The 22,960-nt window shown below is 40.2% G+C and overlaps 1 protein-coding gene across 3 annotated transcripts in view; it reads left to right on the top strand.

Moving 5' to 3' along the window:
- Nucleotides 1-22,960, top strand: part of LOC101342545 (zinc finger protein 45) — a 63,739-nt gene that overhangs the window by 4,324 nt on the left and 36,455 nt on the right. Inside the window, exons 3-6 of one of the 3 annotated variants that reach the window (XM_012559197.2) lie at nucleotides 3,187-3,248; nucleotides 6,240-6,366; nucleotides 7,334-7,429; nucleotides 13,054-14,829. In XM_012559197.2, coding sequence (XP_012414651.2) covers nucleotides 3,187-3,248; nucleotides 6,240-6,366; nucleotides 7,334-7,429; nucleotides 13,054-14,829 — 2,061 coding nt within the window. Of the gene's footprint in view, nucleotides 1-3,186; nucleotides 3,249-6,239; nucleotides 6,367-7,333; nucleotides 7,430-8,624; nucleotides 8,634-13,053; nucleotides 15,142-22,960 lie in introns of those variants that run through there. The other 2 variants (XM_023742728.1, XM_023742729.1) reach the window with 2 other exon arrangements.

The raw sequence follows: 22,960 nt of genomic DNA on the forward strand, positions 1-22,960 counted from the left end.
TTTTTTTTTTTTTTTGTACTTTAGGCGAAGGTTTACAGAGCAAGTAGTTACTTCTCATTAAACAGTCGGTACACATATTGTTTTATGACATTGGTTAACAACCCCAGAACATGTCAACACTCTTCTTTCTCGATTTTTTTTTTTTTTGGTGAAAATATACACAGTTAAAGATACACCATTTCAAAAATTTCTACATGCACAATTCAGTGACATCGATTATGTTCTTCCAGTTGTGCTGCTATTCTCACTTTAGGTGAAGGTTTACAGAACAAAATAGTTTCTCATTAAACAGTACACATGTTGTGCTTTGACAATGGTTAACAACCCCACTACATGTCAACACTGTCCTTACTCAACCTTGGGTTCCCTATCACCAGCTTTCGTGTCCCCTTCTGCCTTCTAGTCCTTGTCCCTGGACTGCTGTGCCTCATTAGTCCCGTTTTGTTTTATGGGGCTGTCCAATCCCCGGCTGAACAGTGAACCTCGGAAGTGACTTCACCACTGAGCTAAAAGGGTGTCTGGGGGTCATACTATCGGGTTTTCTCCAGTCTTTTTCAGACTATAAATCTGTTCTTGTGTGTGTGTGTGTGTTAGAATTTTGTTCTACATCCTTCTCCAGCTCTGTCCAGAACCCTCTGTTGTGACCCCGGTCAGAGTAGTCAGTGCAGGGACTCTTAATTAAATAATCAGTAACTTATATTGAATGTTTAAACTGCTAGACACTGTTCCAAATGTGAGGACCCCCTCCCCGCCCTGCCCCCCAACTTCCATCTGCTTGTTTTTGTCTTTAGAAGCAACAGAGAGAGGATTTAGAATGCTGACACTGGTCTGAGAGCTGGATTCAGGTCCCTCCCCTGCCTCTTGACCTTACTAAGCCTTAACTTCCTCACCTATTAAATGAGAACAACAGTCATCATCATCATTTGATGATGATCGTCATTTACTGAGAACTCATCTGAAATGCTAGGTACTATGCCAAAGGTGTTATATAAATTAGCTCATTTATTTCCCACCATAATGCTCCGACTTAGACATTCAGTGACTATCTGTTTTTCTATAGGTTAGGATAGCACGGGTTAGATGATTGAACCAAGGTCACATGACTAGTACAGCCTGTTGAAAAACCTGTTGCCGTCGAGTCCATTCTGTCTCATAGTGACCACACAGGACAAAGTAGAACTGCCTCATAGGATTTCCAAGGAGCCGCTTGTGGATTCGAGCTGTGGACCTTTTGGTTAGCAGCCGAGCTCTTAACCACTATGCCACCAGCGCTCCGACTAGTACAACAGTAGCTTCTTAACAGGGACATGTGCGGTACTTCAATGAAACGATGCATACCAAGTGCTTCACAAGGTCTCTAACGTCCTTAATGCCGTACCAGTTGTCGTCAAATGCCGGTCAAGTGCCAACTCACGGCAACCCCACGTGTTTCAGAGTAGAACTGTGCTCCATAGGGTTTTCAAGACTGTGGTATTTCAGAAGTAGATTGCCAGGCCTTTCTTTTAAGGCACCTCTGGGTGGACTCAAACCACCAACCTTTTGGTTAGTGGCCAAGTGCTTAACCATTTGTGCCACCCAGGGACTCCTTCCTAGTGCCTACTTAATGTTAAACCCTACCATTGTTTTTATTACTTTGATTAGGATAGCTTGTTAACTTAAATGAGATATTGATTATCAAATTTACAGCTAAGTTAATCTGGCAGAGTCACAGGTTTTTATTAATTTTTCTTTATCTCTGTCATAAGAGTCTTTTTAAGACCTTACTGTTAACAAAGGGGCCCTGGTGGTGTAGTGGTTAAGGCATTTGACTGCTAACCAAAAGGTTGTCAGTTTGAAACTACCAGTGGCTCCATGGGAAAAAGATGTGGCAGTCTGCTTCGTAGAGATTTACAGCCTTGGAAACCCTATAGGGTCGTTACAAGTTGGAATTGACTCAGTGGCAGTAGGTATTTTTTGTTTAACAGAGTTAACAAGGTTTTATATCTTTTAAAAAAAGTCTTCTGTATAATTTTAAATATTACAAAAGCACCAAATTAAGGCTGACAATCCAGAGAGAATGACAGATATTTCAGAGGTTAAAGGTGATTTTCATATGACAGAGCCATACCTACAGAGGCTCCATAGATAGAAAACATTTATGAGGACAAGTTTTATGTTACTGAATATTATCTCCTTTTCTGCAGCTACTAAGAAATAAGGTAGCCTGAAAGTGTTCTTAATGCCCTCTGCCTATTCATTTACAATCCTTACAATAGTCCTATGAGATGCCACTTTGATGACTAAGGTGTGCCTGACCCAAGCCGTGATATTTTCAATCACCTCGTATACATGCAAAAAGCTGCACAATGAATAAGGAAGACCGAAGAAGAATTGATGCATTTGAATTATGGTGTTGGCGAAGGGTATTGAATATACCATGGACTGCCAGAATAATGAAGAAGTCTGTCTTTGAAGAAGTACAGCCAGAATGCTCTTAGAAGTGAGGATGGCAAGACTTCATCTCACGTACTTTGGATGTGTTATCAGGTGGGACCAGTCCCTGGAGAAGGACATCATGCTTGGTAAAGTAGAGGGTCAGTGAAAGAGAAGAAGACCCTCCATGAGATGGACTGATGCAGTGGCTGCAACAATGGGCTCAAACACAGCAATGATTGTGAGGATCACTCAGGACCAGGCAGTGTTTTGTTCTGTGATACGTAGGGTCACTGAGTCAAAACCATCTTGATGATACCTGATGACAACAACAAGATAGGCATTGTTAATTTCCCCATTTTACAGATGAAAGAGTTAAGGCACAGAGATATTAATAATTTGTCCAAGATTTTGCAGCTAATAAATAGCAGTGCCAAGATATGAACTGAGGCATTTTGGCCCCAGAAATTGTGTTCTTTACCTGGGTATTTTACACTATTTCCACCCTCCCAAGAATCAGAATCATACCCTGAGAACTACAGGGAGAATATGTCATAGGGCCACAGCGTGTGGTTGGGCAGGTTGTTCACTGCATAGGGGCTCTCGGCTGGAGAGGGTGAGTGGAATCTGGAATCCAGCCCATGCTCTGCTCATCAAGCCAAGTGCAGGTGCAGCTACACCGAGGAAGGGGCACCTTTGCTGTCTCACGTAGAGCAGCCATATGGGTTAGTGACATCCTCTGCCACACTCTCATGGCTTTTTCTCCTTCCCTAGTCCTGCGTTCCCAAGGCTCTACCCTTCCCCAGAAGGAGGAGGACAAAATGACCAAGTTCAAGGTGAGTTGGGCTTGCCTTTCTAGGTTGTAAGTTCTCACCTCATTTCTCAAAGATTAGGCACGTCTTGTTTCTCTTCCTTGGCCAGGGTTAAGGAGAGCAACAGACATTTGAGGATGTGTTGTGTATCAGATGCTTGCTTGCTGTTTTCTGTTTTAGTGCAGTTTAATTTTTCTTGTCTTATTTTGTCATCTTTTGTAATTTTACAAATAAGAGTAGGAAAGTCAGTATCAGTGAAACAACATCTCCCACTTGACTGCTACTCTACTTACAAATCAACTCCTTTCATCTTTCCACATTCTTTTTTACATATGCAGCCATAACAGTATAGTTGTAATCATCATGTAGATAAAATTCTCAAATATGCTTTTTCACCTTGATATTACTGTATATACTCTGCATTTTTTCCCCCAGTTCTGAGATTTATTAGCTGTATGATCATGGGCAAAGTATTTATTTTTAAATTGTGGTGAACATATACATAGCAAAACAGAACCGCATCTCAGCAGTTTCTACATGTACAATTCTGTGACCTTGATTATGTACTTCAAGTTGTGCAACCATTCTTGCTGTCCTATTTCAAATCATTCTACCACCATTGACATGAACTCAGTGTATACTCTGCTTGTGTAATGGCTACATCATATTCCCTTGAATTGATGTAGTGCATGTGTGTGTGTTTTGTAAATTTTCCCCATTCATGGACATTTAGGTAGTTTAGGATTTCTGTTGTTTTAAGGAGCATTGTAGTAACAGTTTTCCTACATATAACCATTTTCCCCCAAAAGGGATTTGAAGGAGTCTTGCCATCATTCTTAATGTTTAGGAACTCTCAACTGGGAAATTGCATTTGATATGTGGTACTTCAGAAACCCTGGTGGCATCGTGGTTAAGAGCTACAGCTGCTAACCGAAAGGTCGGCAGTTTGAATCTACCAGGCGCTCCTTGGAAACCATATGGGGCAGTTCTACTCTGTCGTATAGGGTTGCTATGAGTCAGAATCGAGTCGATGGCAATGAGGTTTTTTTTTAATGTGGTACTTCAGGTATTTTATAACTAGAATATTCAAATATGGCATGGTGCAACAGGGTCTAACTACTGCTTCACGCAATAAAAATATTAGATATTTTCACACAAAAAGCTGGGTTCATTCTTACCCATACTTGCGTCATACTATGTTCATGTTTTGTTTGCTGAATGAATACTCACATATTAATTTATTAAGGAATCCTGCTGACACAGTGGTTAAGTGCTTGGCTACTAACTGAAAGGTCGACAGTTTGAACCCACCAGCCACTCTGTGGGAGAAAGATGTGGTAGTCTGCTTCCATAAGGATTACAGCCTTGGAAACCCCATGGGGCAGTTCTGGTCTATCACATGGGGTCATTATGAGTCAAAAATCAACTTGATGGCTGGCACACAACAACATATTAATTTATTTTATCAAAGTAATAGTGTACTTAGTTTACAAAAGGACTTGCCAGATACTTTCCTTTTCTTATTGCAGTTAGTCCTCAGACCAACCTTAGGAGGAAGTACTTGGTGTCGTCTGTGTTTTGATTATAAATAAACAGGACTATAAAGTTTCAGAAAATTGCCTAAGTTCACAAAGGAAACAAAAACCAAACCAACTGATTCAAAAAGACTTCTAAAATTTTTACTTGTATGAAAAGAGAAAAAGAATTCTCCAATCAGGGAATTTAGCCCTTTGGGTGCCTGGCATGTCCTGGGGGGTGGTAAACCCAGCTGATGGTTCTGCCCCTCCCTGGTTCCCTCCTCAGTTGTTCCTTCTTCTCTCTGATCACTATTGCTCAGTTAGGGCACGTGAATGGTTAGGGCTCCAGGAATAAACACAGTTTTTATATGAAAATTTAAAACAACACTGTCTACCAATGATTCTCAACTGTAGGTGATCCCCGACCCCCCAAGGAATATTTAGCAATGTCTAGAGACATTTTGGGTTGTCATAACTTGAGAGTGCTATGGGCACTTAGTGGGTAGAAGCCACGGATGCTGCTATACATCCTACGATGCGCAGAACATCTTCCCACAGCAAAGAATTATCTAGCCCAGATTGTCAGTAGTGCTGAGGTGGAGAAACACTGCTGTACAGAAAACTATACAAGAAAATAGAAAACAGCGGGTGAAAGGGAGCCCTGGTGGCACAAGTGGTGAAGAGCTATGGCTGCTAACCAAAAGGTCAGCAGTTGAAATCCACCAGCCACTCCTCAGAAACCCTATGGTGCAGTTTTACTCTGTCCTGTAGGGTCGCTATGAATCAAAATAGACTCAACAGCAATGGGTTTAGTTTTTTCAACAGCAATGGGTTTGGTGTTTTTTTTTTTTTTTTTTTTTTGGTGGGTGAGAATATTTTCTTAAATAGAAATCTTACAGATTCATAAGATAAAATCTCAATTGGAGGAAAGGACATTGAAAGGCAAGGAACCAAAGAAAAAATAAAGAAGGCCAGTAAATATATGAAAGTATGATGATCTTATTAATTATCTAATAAGGACAAGTAAGTAAAACAAGTTTTGTTTTTTTGTTTTTTTTTACTGATCAGATTACCTAGGATTTTAAAATATTAGTTATATTCAATGTTGTCTATGGTGTGGAGAACAGGGATACTTATATTCCTGTGGAGGAAGGATAAAATAGAGAAAATTGAGAAGAAGCTCTGTCCTAATAAATCATGAGTTTAAAGTAGCATATTCTTTGACAGTGCAATTTTCACTTCTTGGAATTTGTCCTAAGAAAATAGTTAGACAAGTGGGCTAATGTCTATCTAAAAACGATGTTCTTTTCAGCATTTATTATGGAAAAAAAAGGTCTAAAACGTAATGTACATTATTTGGAATGTTTATAGTATAATAAAGTTGACTCTGGTCTCTTAGAATCTGGAGCTACTTTATGCACTTCCACTTTTCTCAGTGCTGCCTACCCTTCTTCCAGGGTACATTTGTTATAAGATCTAGGTGTGCTTGATGTTGTAGGAAGCAGTGACATTCAAGGACGTGGCTGTGGTCTTCACCGAGGAGGAGCTGGAGCTGCTGGACTCTGCCCAGAGGAAGCTGTACCAGGATGTGATGCTGGAGAACTTCAGGAACCTAGTCTCTTTGGGTGAGGACGGGTGCCCTCTAACTGAACACCGGCTCCCTGCAGTGTCTGTATGCCCTTGAATGTTCAAGGATTTGGAGCTCTTCAAAGAGTTTCCAGTTTTCTAATCCATGTGAGACACAGAGATGGTGTTTTTCTAGTCCTTTTTCCCTGGCTGTTGTTGTTAGCTGCCAGCGTGTCGGCCCCCAACTCATGGCAACCCTGTGCACAATGGGATGAAATGCTGCACGGTGCTGCGCCATCCCCGTGATCAGTTACAGATCAGACCATTGTGATCCATAGCGTTTTTACTCGCTGCTTTTCAGAAGTACATCACCAGGCTTTTCTTCCTAGTCTGTCTTAGTCTGAAAGCTCCACTGAAACCTGTTCAGCATCATAGCAACATGCAAACCCCCACTGACAGACGGGTGGTGGTGTCTACACATGAGGTGCATTGGCCAGGAATCAAACTGGGATCTCCTGCGTGGTTGGTGAGAATTCTCCTGAACCACCAATGCCTCGTTTCTCCCCCTGCTGAGAGTTATGTTTTATAAGTGAACTGTAAATGGACAGCTTGACTGCTATACATTATTTGTCTTTTCTCAAATTGCAGTTGTCTTCAATTAATGGGTTATAAAACACTTTTTGTGAATTGTCCCAGCATTTTTTAATGAAATAAAATAGGATAAAAAGTATCAGTGCCCTTGGCAACAACTACACAGTACAGCAAAAACTATGACCTATTGTGAAGAATAGCATGAGGGACATTGGAAAGGGTGTAATGAAAATAGATATTTTTTTCAGTCATGTATGCTTTTGTCTGTATATCCTGGGTCTTTGCATAAAATATATTTTGTCCAATGGGTCATGATTAAAAGTTTGGAAAACACTAATTTTGGTGTCCCAAAGGTGATGCAGTGGGAACCATAAGTTTTAGTAATTTTTGCCTCCAGTCTATTAATTTCAGACATTTGCCCTTGCCTTTTCACAGGGCATCAATCCTTCACACCAAATATAATACCTCCATTAGAGAGAGAAGAAAAGCTTTGGATGATGAAGCCAGCAACCCAGAGAGATAGCTCTTTAGGTGAGAGCCATGCACCTGTGAAGCTGTCCTGCTTCTCAGCATCTCCACAGCTGTGGCGCTGGTCTCAGCCAACACGTGGGCTGTGGTTTACTGGAGCCTTCCTACAGCTCTCCTCCTTCTACCTTGCTCTTTTATGATCAGTTCTTCACTCAGGGTGAAGTCTTAGATCATGTCATTCCTCTGCTCAGAACTTCAAATAGTTTCTTATGTGACTCTGAGTAAAATCCACGTTACAGGTAGTCCCCGACTTACAATATGGTTCCATTCCAATGACTCTGTTGTTAGTTATGATGTAAGTCAAATACCTCATTTTTTTTAGTTTTCATTATTGTCACAGCCTGCTGTACAGCAGTGTTTTGAACAATAAGTCATAACATTGAACATCTCTGAGTGAACATCTGAGAATAACATCAGCAAATTACATGCTGCAACATTGTATGTAGTACATATTACTAATGATAAGATGTACCAAAAAAGAAAAACCATATGGTCATAAGTGCAGTTCATCGTTACTCGAATATGTTGTAAGTCGGGGATTACCTGTACTTAGAGTGGTTTGTGTATGTCCCATGTGGTCTGCCCCTCCATCTTCCCCCATCTTCTGTAAATATGGCCTATCACTTTCCCCCTTGTTAGTCTGTTCCAGCCACATTTACCTCTCTTTACTATGCCAAGGATGCTTCCGCCTCATCACTATCTACTTGTTCTCCCTTCTGTCTGGAATGTTCTTTCACTCTACCACCTCTTGGCCCCTCCCTCACTTCATTTAGGTCTCTTCTCAGATGTACCATCAGAAGAAGGACCATGACCACTCTATTTGTATTACCTTCCTTTTCCTTTGGAAATCCTGGTGGCACAGTGGTTAAGAGCTATGGCTGCTAACCAGAAGGTTGGCAGTTCACATCCACCAGGCACTGCTTGGAAACCCTATGGGGCAGTTCTGCTCTGTCCTATAGGGTCGCTATAAGTCGGAATCAACTCAACGGCAATGGGTTACGTTTTTTTCCTTTTCCTTCATTCTCCTTTTTCATATTTTGTCTTACTTTGTGTCTAAGCACTGCTCACCACTTACCATATTAATGTGTATTTTTGTTTACTTGTTTATCTCACTACATTCCCACTGGAATGTAATCTCAAGAGCGGAGAAATTCTGTCTTATCGCTATATCTTCAATGTATAGAACAGACCTGGCAGAGGGTATACAGTAAGTATTTGTTGAATGAACGAATGAATGAGTTAATGATTTTCCATTACCATGGAGATATCTAAAGGGTAGTAAACAAAAATGTGTGATAAAGGTGCAGTCCAGACAGTTTTTTTCATTTTTCCTGATGAATGTCTTCATGGAGGCAGACTGCCATATCTTTCTCCCGTGGAGCAGCTGGTGGGTTCAAACCATCGACCTTGTGGTTAGCAGCTGAGCGCCTAACCACTGCACCACCAGAGTTCCTTCAATTTATTCGGAGGTTTTGGATGTTTGTAGCTATGTGTCCATTAGCCCATATCTCTTGAACGCTTTAGCTTTGCAGTTATAACAGAATCAAATACCATTTTCTCCTTGTGGCCTTCCTGCAGCCTTCAGTAGCAAATCATACTTGCTTGGGGAAGAACTACATTTTAGAATAAAGATTGAATAGCCGCTTTTTAGCCAGGACCCCTGTAAAAGAAAAGATCTACACTTTACATCAGGAAAGAGAAATTCTCAGATAATAACTAGCTTTCAAGTTAGTCTTCCCCGTCAAACATTTTCCTCATGGCAGCCATCTACCCCTTCCAAAGAGTTGTTGTTAGGTACTGTTGAGCTGATTCCGACTAATAGCAACCCTGTGCACAACAGAATGAAACACTGCCCAGCCCTTCACCATCCTCACAGTCATTGTTATGCTTAAGCCCATTGTTGCAGACACTGTGTCAGTCCATCTCCTTGAGGGTCTTTTTTTCGCTGACCTTCTACTTTACCAAGCATGATGTCCTTCTCCAGGGACTGATCCCTCCTGATAACATGTTTAAAGTATGTGAGACGTAGGCTCGCCGTCCTTGCTTCTAAGGAGCATTCTGGTTGTACTTCTTCCAAGACAGATTTATTTGTTCTTTTGGCAGCCCGTGGTATATTCAGTGTTCTTCACCAACACCACAATTCAAAGGCGTCAGTTCTTCTTCGGTCTTATTCATTGTCCAGCTTTTGCATGCATATGAGATGATTGAAAACACAATGGCTTGGGTCAGGCGCACCTTAGTCTTCAAGGTGATATCTTTGCCTTTCAGCACTTTAAAGAGGTCTTTCACAGCAGATTTGCCCAGTGCAATGCATCTTTTGATTTCTTGACTGCTGCTTCCATGGGTGTGGATTGTGGATCCAAGTAAAATGAAATCCTTGATAACTTCAATCTTTTCTCTGTCATGATGTTGTGAGGATTTCTGTTTTCTTTATGTTGAGGTGTGATCCATACTGAAGTCTGTGGTCTTTGGTCTTCATCAGTAAGTGCTTCAAGTCCTGTTCACTTTCAGCAAGTAAGGTAGTGTTACCTGTGTAACACAGGTTGTTAATGAGTCTTCCTCCAATCCTGATGCCTCGTTCTTCTTCACGTAGTCCAGCTTCTCAGATTATTTGCTCAGTATACAGATTAAATAAGCATGGTGAAAGGATACAACCTTGATGCACACCTTTCTTGACTTTAAACCACGTAGTATCACCTTGTTCTGTTCGAATGACTGCCTCTTGATCTACGTACAGGTTCCTCATGAGGACAACTGAGTGTTCTAGAATTCTCATTCTTCGCAGTGTTATCCATAATTTTTTACGATCCACACAGAGTTAGAGAAAAGAATGTTACTTATCTTCTTAGTCATCCCTATTTAAAAATATGATATGTATGGCCATGCCTTTATTTTCTTTCTATAAAATTAGTTATTAAACAAGCAAATGTTAAAGTGATTGATTTTAGACACTCATTCTGGGTAGGATCATGAAATTACCCACCCCAAGTTGGCACATCCTCAGGAAGACGAAAAAAACAAAACACATACACGCACACATTTAAAAGTGATAGCTTTTGAAAATATACGGAAACTGTGAACTATGTAACCAAGAACTTAAGAAGAACACATTTATCTATTATTTTTTCTAAGTTTCCATCATTACAATATAACTTTCCATTTGAACAATTTTAATTTTTTGATTAAGGAATTGATACCTTCCTTAGCTATTTAGGCCATTGGATATGAGTCACAGTAAGAAATACTTTTTATATCATAAACAATACAAACATTCATGTTTTTGTGTGTATTGTATGTGTGTGTATATATAACAAGCATTTTATATAATTTATGTAAAGGTAAGAGATACCTTTACTGTTTATAAAGCAAGTCTAATACTTTTTTCTATTCTGTTAATATTTGTCAAAAGCTAATAGAGTTGTTATAATTTCATTAATAAGTCCCAGCATTCAGTCTGAAAAACAATAGCGTGGTCCTTATAGGACAGTGTATCTAAAAAATAAATCCATTGCCATCAGGTCATTTCCAACTCATAGTGACCCTGCAGGACAGAGTAGAACTGCCCCATGGGGTTTCCAAGGAGCGGCTAGTGGTTTCGAACTGCCGACCTTTTGGTTAGCAGCCGAGCTCTTAACTGCTGCTCTACCAGGGCAGGTTTGAAACAAAAGAAATTTGCTTTCTCACAGCTCTGGAGGCTAGAAATCTGAAATCAAGTGTTTGCAAGGTTGATTCCTTCTGGAGGGCTCAGAAAATCTGTTTCATGCCTCTCTCATAGCTTCTGGTGGTACCTGCAATCCTTGGCATCCTTGGCTTCTAGATGCATCACTCCAGTCTCTGCCTCCACTGTCACTGTGTGTCTCTCTGTGTCTTCTCTTCTCATAAAGACACCAATCATACTGGATTAGGGCCCACCCTACTCCATATGACGGCCTATTAACTGTATCTACAAAGGTGCTATTTCCAAATAAGGTTATATTCACAGATACTGGGGGTTAGGACTTGTGTAGTAGTAGTGCCTGAAGTCCTCTAACTTCAGGATGAGGAAAGAGAATCACCAACAGCCTAAAGCTGATTCCTTTGAGGTGGAGATCAGACTTACCCCCAGTCTCCAACCTTTTACCAATTCTGACACAGCTGCCTGGCCATGGCACTCTCTACTTCTCTGCTGCGTTTGATAACTCGTTGCAGTTGCCACACACAACTTACCATAATTAACGGTTAAGTGGTTTATTAAGGAAGTAAGAGAGCACAACTTGGAATCAGTATCCACAAGCTACAACTCAGAATTAGAATCAGGAAGTATGTAGACAAAGTCTAGAAGGCTCCCCTGAAGTGGAGAGCACATCCCCCCCTTCTTCAGTGCAGGACAGCTCTCTCAGCACCTCTCGGCCGGGCTGGCCGGCCGTGCCGTGCAAGCAAATAGGCCCTTGTGTCTGCCGTGCATGCCCCTCTCAGCTGTGGAGGCCTCCTCTCAGCTGCCTCAGGACAGGCCTCTTGGCCCTGAACACCCCCTCTCAGCCGTGCAGGCCTCCCTGCTGTTGGCCTCTTCCCTGCTAACTGACCTCATAGCCAGTGTAGCCCCTTTGTTCAGCTCTCTTAGCTGCATTCCTAGCAGCAGGTTCCTGCTGTCACCGCTGACTCTGCCTCAGGGCCTCTTCCAGGCCTCTCACTGTCTTCGGTGTTACAACCCTTAACCTGTGTTACATCTCTTTTAGGAGGTTCCTTGCCTCCTCTCTCTCTGCTTCTTCTGTCTTCTTGCCTCTCTTGCCTTTCCTTCTTTCTAATATCTTCTTTCTGAAACTTCTGTGGGGTTGGCTGCATACATAAGCAATCTCCTTGTCAATTTCAAGGCATGGCTCTCCCAGCAGGGCTAAAAACTGACCGGTCTCCTCGGTGGAACATAGTCATTTTATTTGCATAGTTACCGAGATTTCAGTTACCATAGAGCAATGTATGTTATTACTGTAAACCCCTTTCCCCAGTTGTCCTTATGGAGGATATTTCCCAGCAGGAGGTGAAGGACCACTCTCTGCTTATACTTTGAACTTTAGACACTTAGGTAATAAGGTACTTTCTCCCAAACATGCTAGTCATTCCAACCAGTCTAGTGCCCCAAATTTCCTAAACATTGAACTAAATACCCAATAAAATAATCCCGGGCAAAGGTTTTCAACATCGTCTAGGGACATCTTCTGATAATCGATCTCTAAGGGTTTTACTAGACTTTAAGAGCAGGGCCAGTTTGTTCTGATGTGTATGCAATAGGCAGAATTATGTGGAAGCTATTTCTCAGACATCTGCTGCAGCAAAGGAGAACGTGCAGTTTCATCTTTATAAAGATTTCCTAGGAAGTATTTTTCTTGCCCTGCAGCCACCAAATTTCTAACTTGTAGCTCACTTATGCAATTTAGTATGATTCTAAATGGGTCTCATTATTGCTTAGTGAATGGGAGCCTAGTGGACCTCCTCTTGGTTTCTAGAGGCATGTAAATCAGATAACATGATACGTGATAATGAAGAAAAACTGAACCTTCTCCTCGTTCAGTAAAGCCATAGGCTATTTAAAATCTTGAAATCTCTGAACAGAGCATTCACTGGCCACGTTCAAATTCTCTTTATCCTTTCAGGAGGCAAGAATCTAAAAGAGATGGAGACTCTTCAAGAAGTAGGATTAAGGTACCTGTCACATGAAGAGCTTTTCTGCTCGCAAATCTGGCAACAAGTTATAAGGGAGTTAAGCCAGGGTCAAGAGTCCACGATAAATATTGAAGGAACTGTTTCTCAGTTGCAAAAACAAAGTGATGTACCCTATAAAGATGAGGAGTATGGTAAAGGCTTTCATCAGCGTTCACATCTTCAAATTCATCAGAGTGTCCACCTTGGAGAAAAACCCCTGGTAGGGCAGGAATGTGGAAAAGGTTTCATTTGGCACTCTCATCTTCAACGTAACCAGAGGGTCCATGCAGGAGAGAAGCCATATAAATGTGAAAAATGTGATGACACCTTCCGTCGGTTTTCAAGTCTTCAAGCCCATCAGAGACTCCACAGTAGAGAGAAATCATACAAACATGATGTGTTGTGTAAGGGCTTCAATCAGAGGTCATATCTTCACCGTCATCAGAGACTCTTCACTAGGCAGAATCCAGACAAATATGAGGAGTGTGGGAGGAACATTGGGAAAAGCTCACGTTACCAAGCTCATCTGATAGCCCACAGAGGAGAGAAACCCTATAAATGTGAGGAGTGTGGGACAGGCTTCAGTCAGAGTTCATATCTTCAAGTCCATCAGAGAGTCCACACTACAAAGAAACCTTACAAATGTGATGAGTGTGGCAAGGGCTTCAGTTGGCGCTCACGATTACAGGCTCACCAACGAATCCACACTGGAGAAAAACCATACAAATGTGATGCATGTGGTAAGGGCTTTAGTTATAGTTCACACCTTAACATTCATTGTAGAATCCACACAGGAGAGAAACCCTACAAATGTGAGGAATGTGGTAAGGGCTTCAGCGTGGGTTCACACCTTCAAGCCCATCAGATAAGCCACACTGGAGAGAAACCATACAAATGTGAGGAGTGTGGGAAGGGCTTCTGTCGGGCCTCGAATCTTCTGGACCATCAGAGAGGTCATACTGGAGAGAAACCATATCAGTGTGATGCATGTGGTAAGGGCTTCAGTCGTAGCTCAGATTTTAACATTCATTTTCGAGTTCATACAGGAGAAAAACCCTATAAATGTGAGGAATGTGGTAAGGGCTTTAGCCAAGCCTCAAATCTGCTGGCTCATCAAAGAGGCCACACTGGAGAAAAACCGTACAAATGTGCTACGTGCGGCAAAGGCTTCAGTCGTAGTTCAGATCTTAACGTTCATTGTAGAATACACACAGGAGAAAAACCCTATAAATGTGAGAAGTGTGGTAAGGCCTTCAGTCAGTTCTCAAGTCTTCAAGTCCACCAGAGAGTCCACACTGGAGAGAAACCATATCAATGTGCAGAGTGTGGGAAGGGTTTCAGTGTAGGTTCACAGCTTCAAGCCCATCAGAGATGCCACACTGGAGAGAAACCATATCAATGTGAGGAGTGTGGGAAGGGCTTCTGTCGGGCCTCAAATTTTCTGGCTCATCGTGGAGTCCACACTGGAGAGAAGCCATACCGATGTGATGTGTGTGGTAAGCGCTTCAGACAGAGATCATACCTTCAAGCCCATCAGAGGGTCCACACTGGAGAGAAACCATACAAATGTGAGGAGTGTGGGAAAGTCTTCAGTTGGAGTTCATACCTTCAAGCCCATCAGAGAGTCCACACTGGAGAAAAACCGTACAAATGTGAGGAGTGTGGGAAGGGCTTCAGTTGGAGTTCAAGTCTTATAATTCATCAGCGAGTCCATGCTGATGATGAGGGTGATAAGGATTTTTCATCAGAGAATTCATACAGGAAAGGAACTCAATAAAATTATATGTTTTAAGACCTCGAATGTGTGCTGATATATTCCACTTTTCAGAGCTGGCATAGGAGACAAAGTATTTGTTGCATTAAAGGGTCAGTGTTTCAGCCAGAGCTCAACATGTTAAAATGGTCAGGAGACCACACAACAGAGAAGCCTTGTGAGAGTGGAAATATAAAGACTTTGTTCAGACCTTGATATTTAGCAGGTATTACACAGAAGAGAGGTCTTAAATGAATGATGAATCTGATCTGGAGTTAACCAAAAGTACAAAGATGGAAATGCCAAAGTCTATCTCACTGGAATATAAGCTCCAAGAGATAGGAACTTTGTTTAACAGCCAAATCTACTCTGCCTTTTCAGTGCCTAACACATTCATTGTAGGTTTTCAGTAATTGTTAAATGAGTAAAAAGGAGAACAATTATATTTGAAGTTTTTATTCATTTCTTCTCTGAAAATTTCTGTAAAATTGTACTCAAGAGGATTTTTGCAAGGCTTGGAGAATATTTAAGTTAGACACATGAACTTGTTTTTCCAAACCTACAGGTCCTGTGAACTAGTGTGTATCAAACTGAAGATTGCAACACATTAGTGGGTCCAGAAATCAATTAGGTTGTGGCCAGCATTTTTGTATACTAGTGGTACTTTAATGAGGTATAATTTGCATGCAGTAGCATGCAGAAGTCTCAAGTTTACACGTTCATGAATTTTGACAAATATATACAATTGTGTAATCATCACCAAGCTCAATATATAGAATATTTTTATTTTACCAGAAAGTTTCCTTGTGTCCATTTCTAGTTAATCCTAATGCCAGTGGCAACAAGTATTATGATTTCTATAGCCATAGATTAGTTAGGCCTGTTTATGGGTTCAATGTGCTTTTGTGTCTGGATTCTTTTGATAAAATATATATGATCATCTCAATACATACAGAGAATACATTTGACAAAATTAAACATCCATTCTTGATAAAAATTTCTCAAATGAGATAAAAGGCATTTATGAAAACCCTATAAGCTAACATTCTTTTTTTATTATTATTAGGGAATAATTTATATACAGTGAAATGGACTCTTTTTTGATGTATCATTCTGAGTTTTGGCAGATGCTTACTGTCACATAATGAATACCACATCAAGCATTTAACAGTTACAGCATTCTCCCTCAACCCCATAAATTCCCTTGTATTAACAACACATCTTCCCATCACCAGTCGTTGGCAACCAATGACCTGTTTTCTGTCTGTATTGTTTGCCTTTTCCAGAATGCTATATAAATGGAAACATACAGTATGTAGTCTTTTGAATGTGGCTTCTTTCAGTTGTTCTAATGCTTCTGAGAATCATCTATCTTGTATGTAGTAGTTGCTGTTCTTTTTATTACTGAGTATTATTCTATTACATGGATTAGCATGGTTTGTATATTCATTTACCACTTTAAGGACATTTGGGTTGTTTCTAGTTTTTGGTGATTGTGAGGAAATCAGCTACAAATAATTCACTTACAGGTTTGTGTCTGAACATAAGTTGTGAGTAAATACTTAGGAATGGGATTGCTGGGTTGTATGGTAAGAGTATTTTAACTTTATGAAAAACTGACAAATTTTTCTAAAGTGACTGCAGTACCGTTTTGCATTCCCCCTGTTAATAGATGAGCGTTCCAGTTGTTCCTTATCATCATGAGCAACTTGATATGTCAGGGTTTTGTTTTGTTTTGCTTTTAGCATTTCTAATAGGTTTATAGTGGTATTTCAATTTGGTTTTATTTGACACTTCCCCAATGACTATGTTGAGAAATAATAATTGCAAGAAGACCAAGGGATTCCCTGGAACAGAGTTGGCTATATGTTGGGTGGCCACCTATGCATCATATGTAGGATATACGTAGCACATGCAGGTCCACATTTTGTCTTGTATCCTTTTGCCTCCAGGAGTTATCAAGTAATTTCTTAAGGGGAAGCTGTGAACTGATTGAATGCCCCAAACAAATGTAGAGGACAATATGGATAAAAGGAAGCCCAAGGAGTTTGGCACTGAGAACTGGAGTGGTAGAATCTCAGACCCAGGCAGTGAGCTAAATAAGGCATGCACCAAGTAAAGCCTGAAGACTCCACAGTGACATGTTTGGGCCCCTGGTGTGTAGGCCTTGGCATGCTGGGGGTGCCTGTATATTATGATGGGAATCATGGGCATTTTCTTTCTAGATCTCGTAGTGGTTCACATTCAGTATTGCCGTTATGGGATGAAGCCAAAGCTGGCATCCTATTTAAGAAAGTTAGTGCTGAGAACTTATTTAAGATCTTTTCCTTGTTGGAAGATCCATACATTTGTAGGTATGGGGCCAGGTGCTAAGACTTCTCTTACCTCCAAAGAGGGACCTGAAGTTAGCCAACACTTAAAACCATTATACTGGGGAGAAACAGCAGGCTTTGGCAGAGAGCTTTCTTATATAGAATAGACTGGGGGTCAAGGATGCTCACTTTTCAGCGGTCCAGTTTCATTATCTGCCCTAGATCTGGATGCCCGTCTAACACAGATTGTGCCAGGACTGAAAAGGGATGCTGAATTGGGGAGGTGTCATTAAATGTGAAAGGGAGTTCTGGGTATTGTAGAAAGACTAGAAAGGGAAAGACAGAACCCTGTTTACATTTTAGCAGGGTGTCTTAGGTCATAAAAGTTGAGAGTTCAGTGTAACTAAGGCAGTGAGCAAAAGAGCCATTTGTGAAACTATTGTCCTTTTTGTAATTTTAAGAGGGCTTCCTTCAGTAGACCATTATTTCTATTAGGCTTGCTATCTCTGGATGCTAGGACAAATGGAGATTCCAGAGTTTAGGTACAACAGGGCCTGTGCCTAAACTGAATGAGCAGTAATGTGTGGACACAAAGTCAATGATACCTGGGGGCCAAAAGGAACTAACCAAATTTTGGGGAGTCCAGTAATGGTGATATCAGCAGTAGCATGCTGGGAATGGTAAGCCAAGGGTAGACCCTCAATCATTGTGAGGGCAAAGCCATTTGTGCCAGCAGATTGGGACAGTGGCCCAACAAAATCAGTTTGACAGAGAAGTTTTTACCCTTTGTAATAGATGTTCATTGGCCATGATGCCTATGGTGGGACAGGACACAAAGGTCACAGTGGGAGAGTAGGGCTTGAATTAGATCCAGTGGCTTGGAGATGCCATGGATTTTAGCCCTGAGTCCATGATGTGGGTAATACTTAAGTTTATTTGAGAAATGTGAGCAAGTTGGCAGCTATAGCATTAAAATGAGCCTCCCCTATGGGGGCCTTTGTATGAGTTGAAATATGGGTGAGTTTAATTGTCATATGTGAAGTCTGAGAGGCAATATATTCATCTATATGGTAGACCCCACAGGAATGATCCTGATTGGGAAATCTATTTTGAGCTCATTGACAGAAGCAAACAGTCCAGGAATCTGTAAAAATATGACAAATGGGACATGCCTTTGTTGAAGATGTCCTCTCTAGTGCCAAAGTGATGGTCATCAGATCTGTGAGTTGGGCCCACCCTTGTGTCCCTCCTTTATCAGGGATGTCCTGGCCATGGAACGGAAAGTGGCAGTGTTCTAGCAGGCTCCATTATCTGTGTTGATGGTGCTGTTGTCTGTGAAATAAATGGAATCCCTTTCCACTGGACTCAGTTTATCCCAAATGGCCAGTGGGACTGGGAGAATGGTGATCTTGCATAGATCCAAGAACTTGGGAAAAAGAGGGCTGAGTAAGCCACATTCTCCTGTAGTGTTGGTATATCTGAGGGCCAAAGTTGAGCTGTATTCTGAAGGTACCATTTCCATTTAGTAAAGAGAGTTCTATGTGCCAAATCTATGGGATGTCGCCTCCATGACCTAAGGTATAATGGGCAAGTCCAAAGGGTCACAGGCTCAGGGCCTTTGATAGCATCTTTCTCAAGTAGGGCCTAATGGACCACTGAGAGTTGTCTTTTAAGAGGAACATACCTCTCAGCTTCTGAAAGTAGTCATTTGCACCAGAAATCTGTAGGAAATTGTCAGCTATTGTTTATGATCCAGATACTCTAAGAGGCATTAAGAATTAGTGGCTAGGTCTTCCACAGTAAAGGAATCACTGGGTGGGACAAATGACATTGTTTTTCAGATAGCTTTTTGGGTGGCCTCAAAGGCCTGTTGTTGGGTATTCTTTATTCAAATTGAAATGATTTTTTAGTGACTGCATAAGTAGGTTGAAAAAATTTTAGGTGGGGAATTGTTACCACCAGCAGCCAAACTGATCAAGTAGGTGTTGTCTTACTTGAAAGAGGTGAGAATGAAGAGAATCAACACTTATTACTTGACTGGATCTGGTATAGAGTGGCTTTCTGTGGACAAAATTATGCCTCAAAATTTGACAGAGGGCCCTGGACCTTTTTAGGCATAATGGCTCAGCCATGGTCAGTCAAAGTCTGGAATACATTTTAAATGCCTTGTACAATGGCTTCATGCATTTATCCCCTTAGAAAACATTATCAGTATAATATCATCAGTGAGTGCCCAGGGATATCAAACCATTGAAAGTCCTGCCTGCATGAATTTTGAGCAATGATGAACTATTGAGATACCCCATAGGTGATCTAGTGAATGTGTATGGGGATACCTCAAAGGTAAGTGCAAATCGTATCTGTAATGCTGGAGAAATGGGGACAGAATAAAACATATCAGCTAGATTAATAATTGTGAAGACCTTTCCTGTGGCCAATTGGATGGAATCAGTAAATGACATTTTGTATAGAGGCCTTAATTAGGGGTACCACACATTGAGATTGTGGTAGTCAGCCATAAGGGGCCGTTCATTTTTATTATGCTTAAAGATGGGCCAAATAGGGCTATTGAAGGGGCAGATGGTGGGAATGAGGACTCCTTCTGCAACCAAATCTTGAATATAAAAACCAAAACCAGACCAGTTGCCACTGAGTCATCTCTGACTCATGATGACCCCATGTTCCAGAGCAGAACTGGTCTCCATAGGGTTTTCAATGACACTGACCTTTCAAAAGCAGATCACCAGGCCTTTCTTCCCAGGCACCTCTGGGTGTGTTTGAACCACCAACCTTCAGTTAGTCTAGAACTTAACCATTTGTGCCACCTAGAGACTCCTAAATAATGAATAATGGATCTTAATTCATTAAGACTCTGTGTATGTGTGTGTAGTAAATATATATGTAACAAATATTTGCCATTTCAACAATCTTCACATGTATATTTTAGTGGCATTAATTATGTTCATCATGATGTTCAACTGTCACCCTTATCCATTTCCAAATTTTTCCATCATTTTTAACAAGCTCGGTGTTCCATAATCATTGAGTCCCGCTTTCCTCCTCCCTTCTACCTGTCCTTGGTAATCACTAATAAACTTTGGTCTCTATACACTTTCCTGTTCTAGATATTTCATATAATTGGGGTCATACAGTATTTGTCCTTTTGTGACTGACTTATTTTACTCAGCGTAATGTTTTCCAGCTTTACCCATGTTGTAGCATGTATCAGGACTTCATTTCTCTTTATGACTGAGTAATACTTCATTGTATGTGTCAAATTTTTTAATGGGGTCCTGATAGAAAGCATTGTTTGGAGGGGAACAATTATTTTGATTATTGTAACAATATGTCTTACTAGGGCCACTTTGGTTTGTATTTGGTACATGATGGCATCTGTGACAGATTAATTTGTTGCTATTAATTCTAATCCATCTAGGGCCTCCCATATAGTGATGGCCCTATTAAAAGCAATAATAAAGCTTAATAATTGAGAGGAGCTCCTTGTATATTCTCTTGTCCTTTTAATGTCCATGGGGCCTGTAGTGATGTTACCTCTTTCATTTCTGATATTGCTGATTTTGTCTTTTCCCCTTTTTTGTCATTTTAACAATATTTATCAATTTTATTGATTTTTAGTGTTTAGTATATTCTTCTACTTGCCTTTTTACTTCGCTCTTCTAGTTTCTCAAGGTAAAAGTTTAGATCATTTGAGACATTTTCTAATAATAGGCATTTAATTGTATACATTTCTCTCTAAATATTTCTTTAGCTGCATAGCACAAATTTTGGTATGTCATGCTTTAATTTTCATCCAATTCAAAGTATTTTCTGATTTTCCTTGTGACTTCCTCTTTGACCCCATGAGTTTTTTTAGAATCGTGTGGTTTTTTTGTTTCATTTTCCATATATTGGGATTTTCCAGATACCTTTCTGTTACTGATTTGCAATCTAACTTTCTTGTGATCAGAGCACATATTTTGTATGGTTTCAGTTCTTTTCGATTTGTTAAAGAGTGTTTTGTGGCCTAGAATATGTCATTTTCATGAATGTTCCATGTGCACTTGGAAAGAATGTGTATTCTACTGTTGTTGGGTAGAGTAGTCTGTAAATGTCAGATCGATTAGGTCAAGTTGGTGGATAATGTTGTTCAGGTCTTCTGTATCTTTACTGATTTTCTGCTTGTTATACCCACTGCTGAGAGATGAGTACTGAATTTGGCAGATATAATTGTGGATTTGTCTGTTTCTCTTTTCATTTCTGTCAGTTTTTGCTGTGTGTATTTTGAAGCTGTGCCGTTAGGTCCATAAATATATAAGATTGTTAAGATTCTTGATGATAATTTTTTATCTTTATCATTATGTAATGTTTCTGATAATATTTATTTTTTTGAAGTCTATTTTGTCTGACGTTGATACTAATATTTACATAGCAAGTCCTGCTTTATCATGATTTGTGTTTGCGTGGAATGTCATTTCCTGTCCTTTTACTTTTAACATATCGTGGTCTTTATATTTAAAGGCCATTTCTTTGGATGGCCAATAGTTTGGTCTTGTTTTTTCCTCCAGTCTAATAATGTCTTTTAATCAGTATATTTTAAGCATTTACATTTAATGTAATTATTGATATGTTTAGATTTAGTTCTCCCATTTTATTATATGTTTTCTGTTTGTCTCCTCTTTTTTTTTGGTTTTGCTTTCTTCTCTGCCTACTTTTTTCTTTTTAGTATTCTATTTTAATTCATCTATTTGCCTTTTGACTATACTCGTAGTCCCCAACTTATGACGGGGTTCCCTTCCGACAACTTTGTCATAAGTTGGTTCTGACTTAAGTTGAATAAACAAAACAAAACCAAAAAACCCGTTGCCATCAAGTTGATTCCAACTCATACCTCTGTTTTTTTTAGTTTTCATAGCCTGCTATATGGTAGTGTTTTGAAGAGTAAATCATACCATTGAACATCTGCGAGTGCACATCTGAGAATGATAACATCAGCAAATTACATGCTGCAACATTGTATATAGACATATTACTAATGGTAAGATGTACCCCCCCACAAAAAAAAGGACGATTGTAAGCGTTGTTTGTTGTAACCCCAATACATTGTAAGTCGGGGACTACCTATATCTCTTTATCTTATTCTTTTGGCGGTTGCTCTAGGAATTAGTAGTTGCCTAGCCTTCCACAATCTACTTAGAGTTAATATAATACCACTTTAAATAAAATATTTAACAACAATAGTTGCCATCCAGTCAGTAACAACTCATGGCGACCCCATGTGTGTCTGAGTAGAACTGTGTTCCATAGGGTTTTCAGTGGCAGATTTTTTGGAAATAGATCACCAGGCTTTCTTCCAAGTTACCTCCGGGTGGACTAGAACTTCCAACCTTTCATTTAGCAACCAAGCACATTAACCGTTTGCACCACCCAGGGACTCCAAGTAAAATATAGAAGGCTTGAAACCATGTAAGTCCTTTTACCCTCTTTCTGCTGACCTTTAAGCTACAGTTGTTGTGTTACACCTACATGTTTTGAAAATACCATCAGATTAGTTATTCCTTTAACCTGGCATGCATATTTTAAAGAAATTAAGGAGGAAAAATAGTTATATTTTCCTATATATACCATGTATGTTGCTACTGATTCCTAAAAATCCAGGTTTCCTACTGGTATCATTTCCCTTCAGTCTGAAGAACTTACTTTAGCATTTCTTTCAGAACAGGTATACTGTGATGATTTCTTTTAGTTTTTCTTCATCTTATTTCACCTTCACACTTAATGGACATTTTCACTAGA

The sequence above is a fragment of the Trichechus manatus genome, unplaced genomic scaffold (genome assembly GCF_000243295.1).
Source record: "Trichechus manatus latirostris isolate Lorelei unplaced genomic scaffold, TriManLat1.0 scaffold00216, whole genome shotgun sequence".
Classification (NCBI taxonomy): domain Eukaryota; kingdom Metazoa; phylum Chordata; class Mammalia; order Sirenia; family Trichechidae; genus Trichechus; species Trichechus manatus.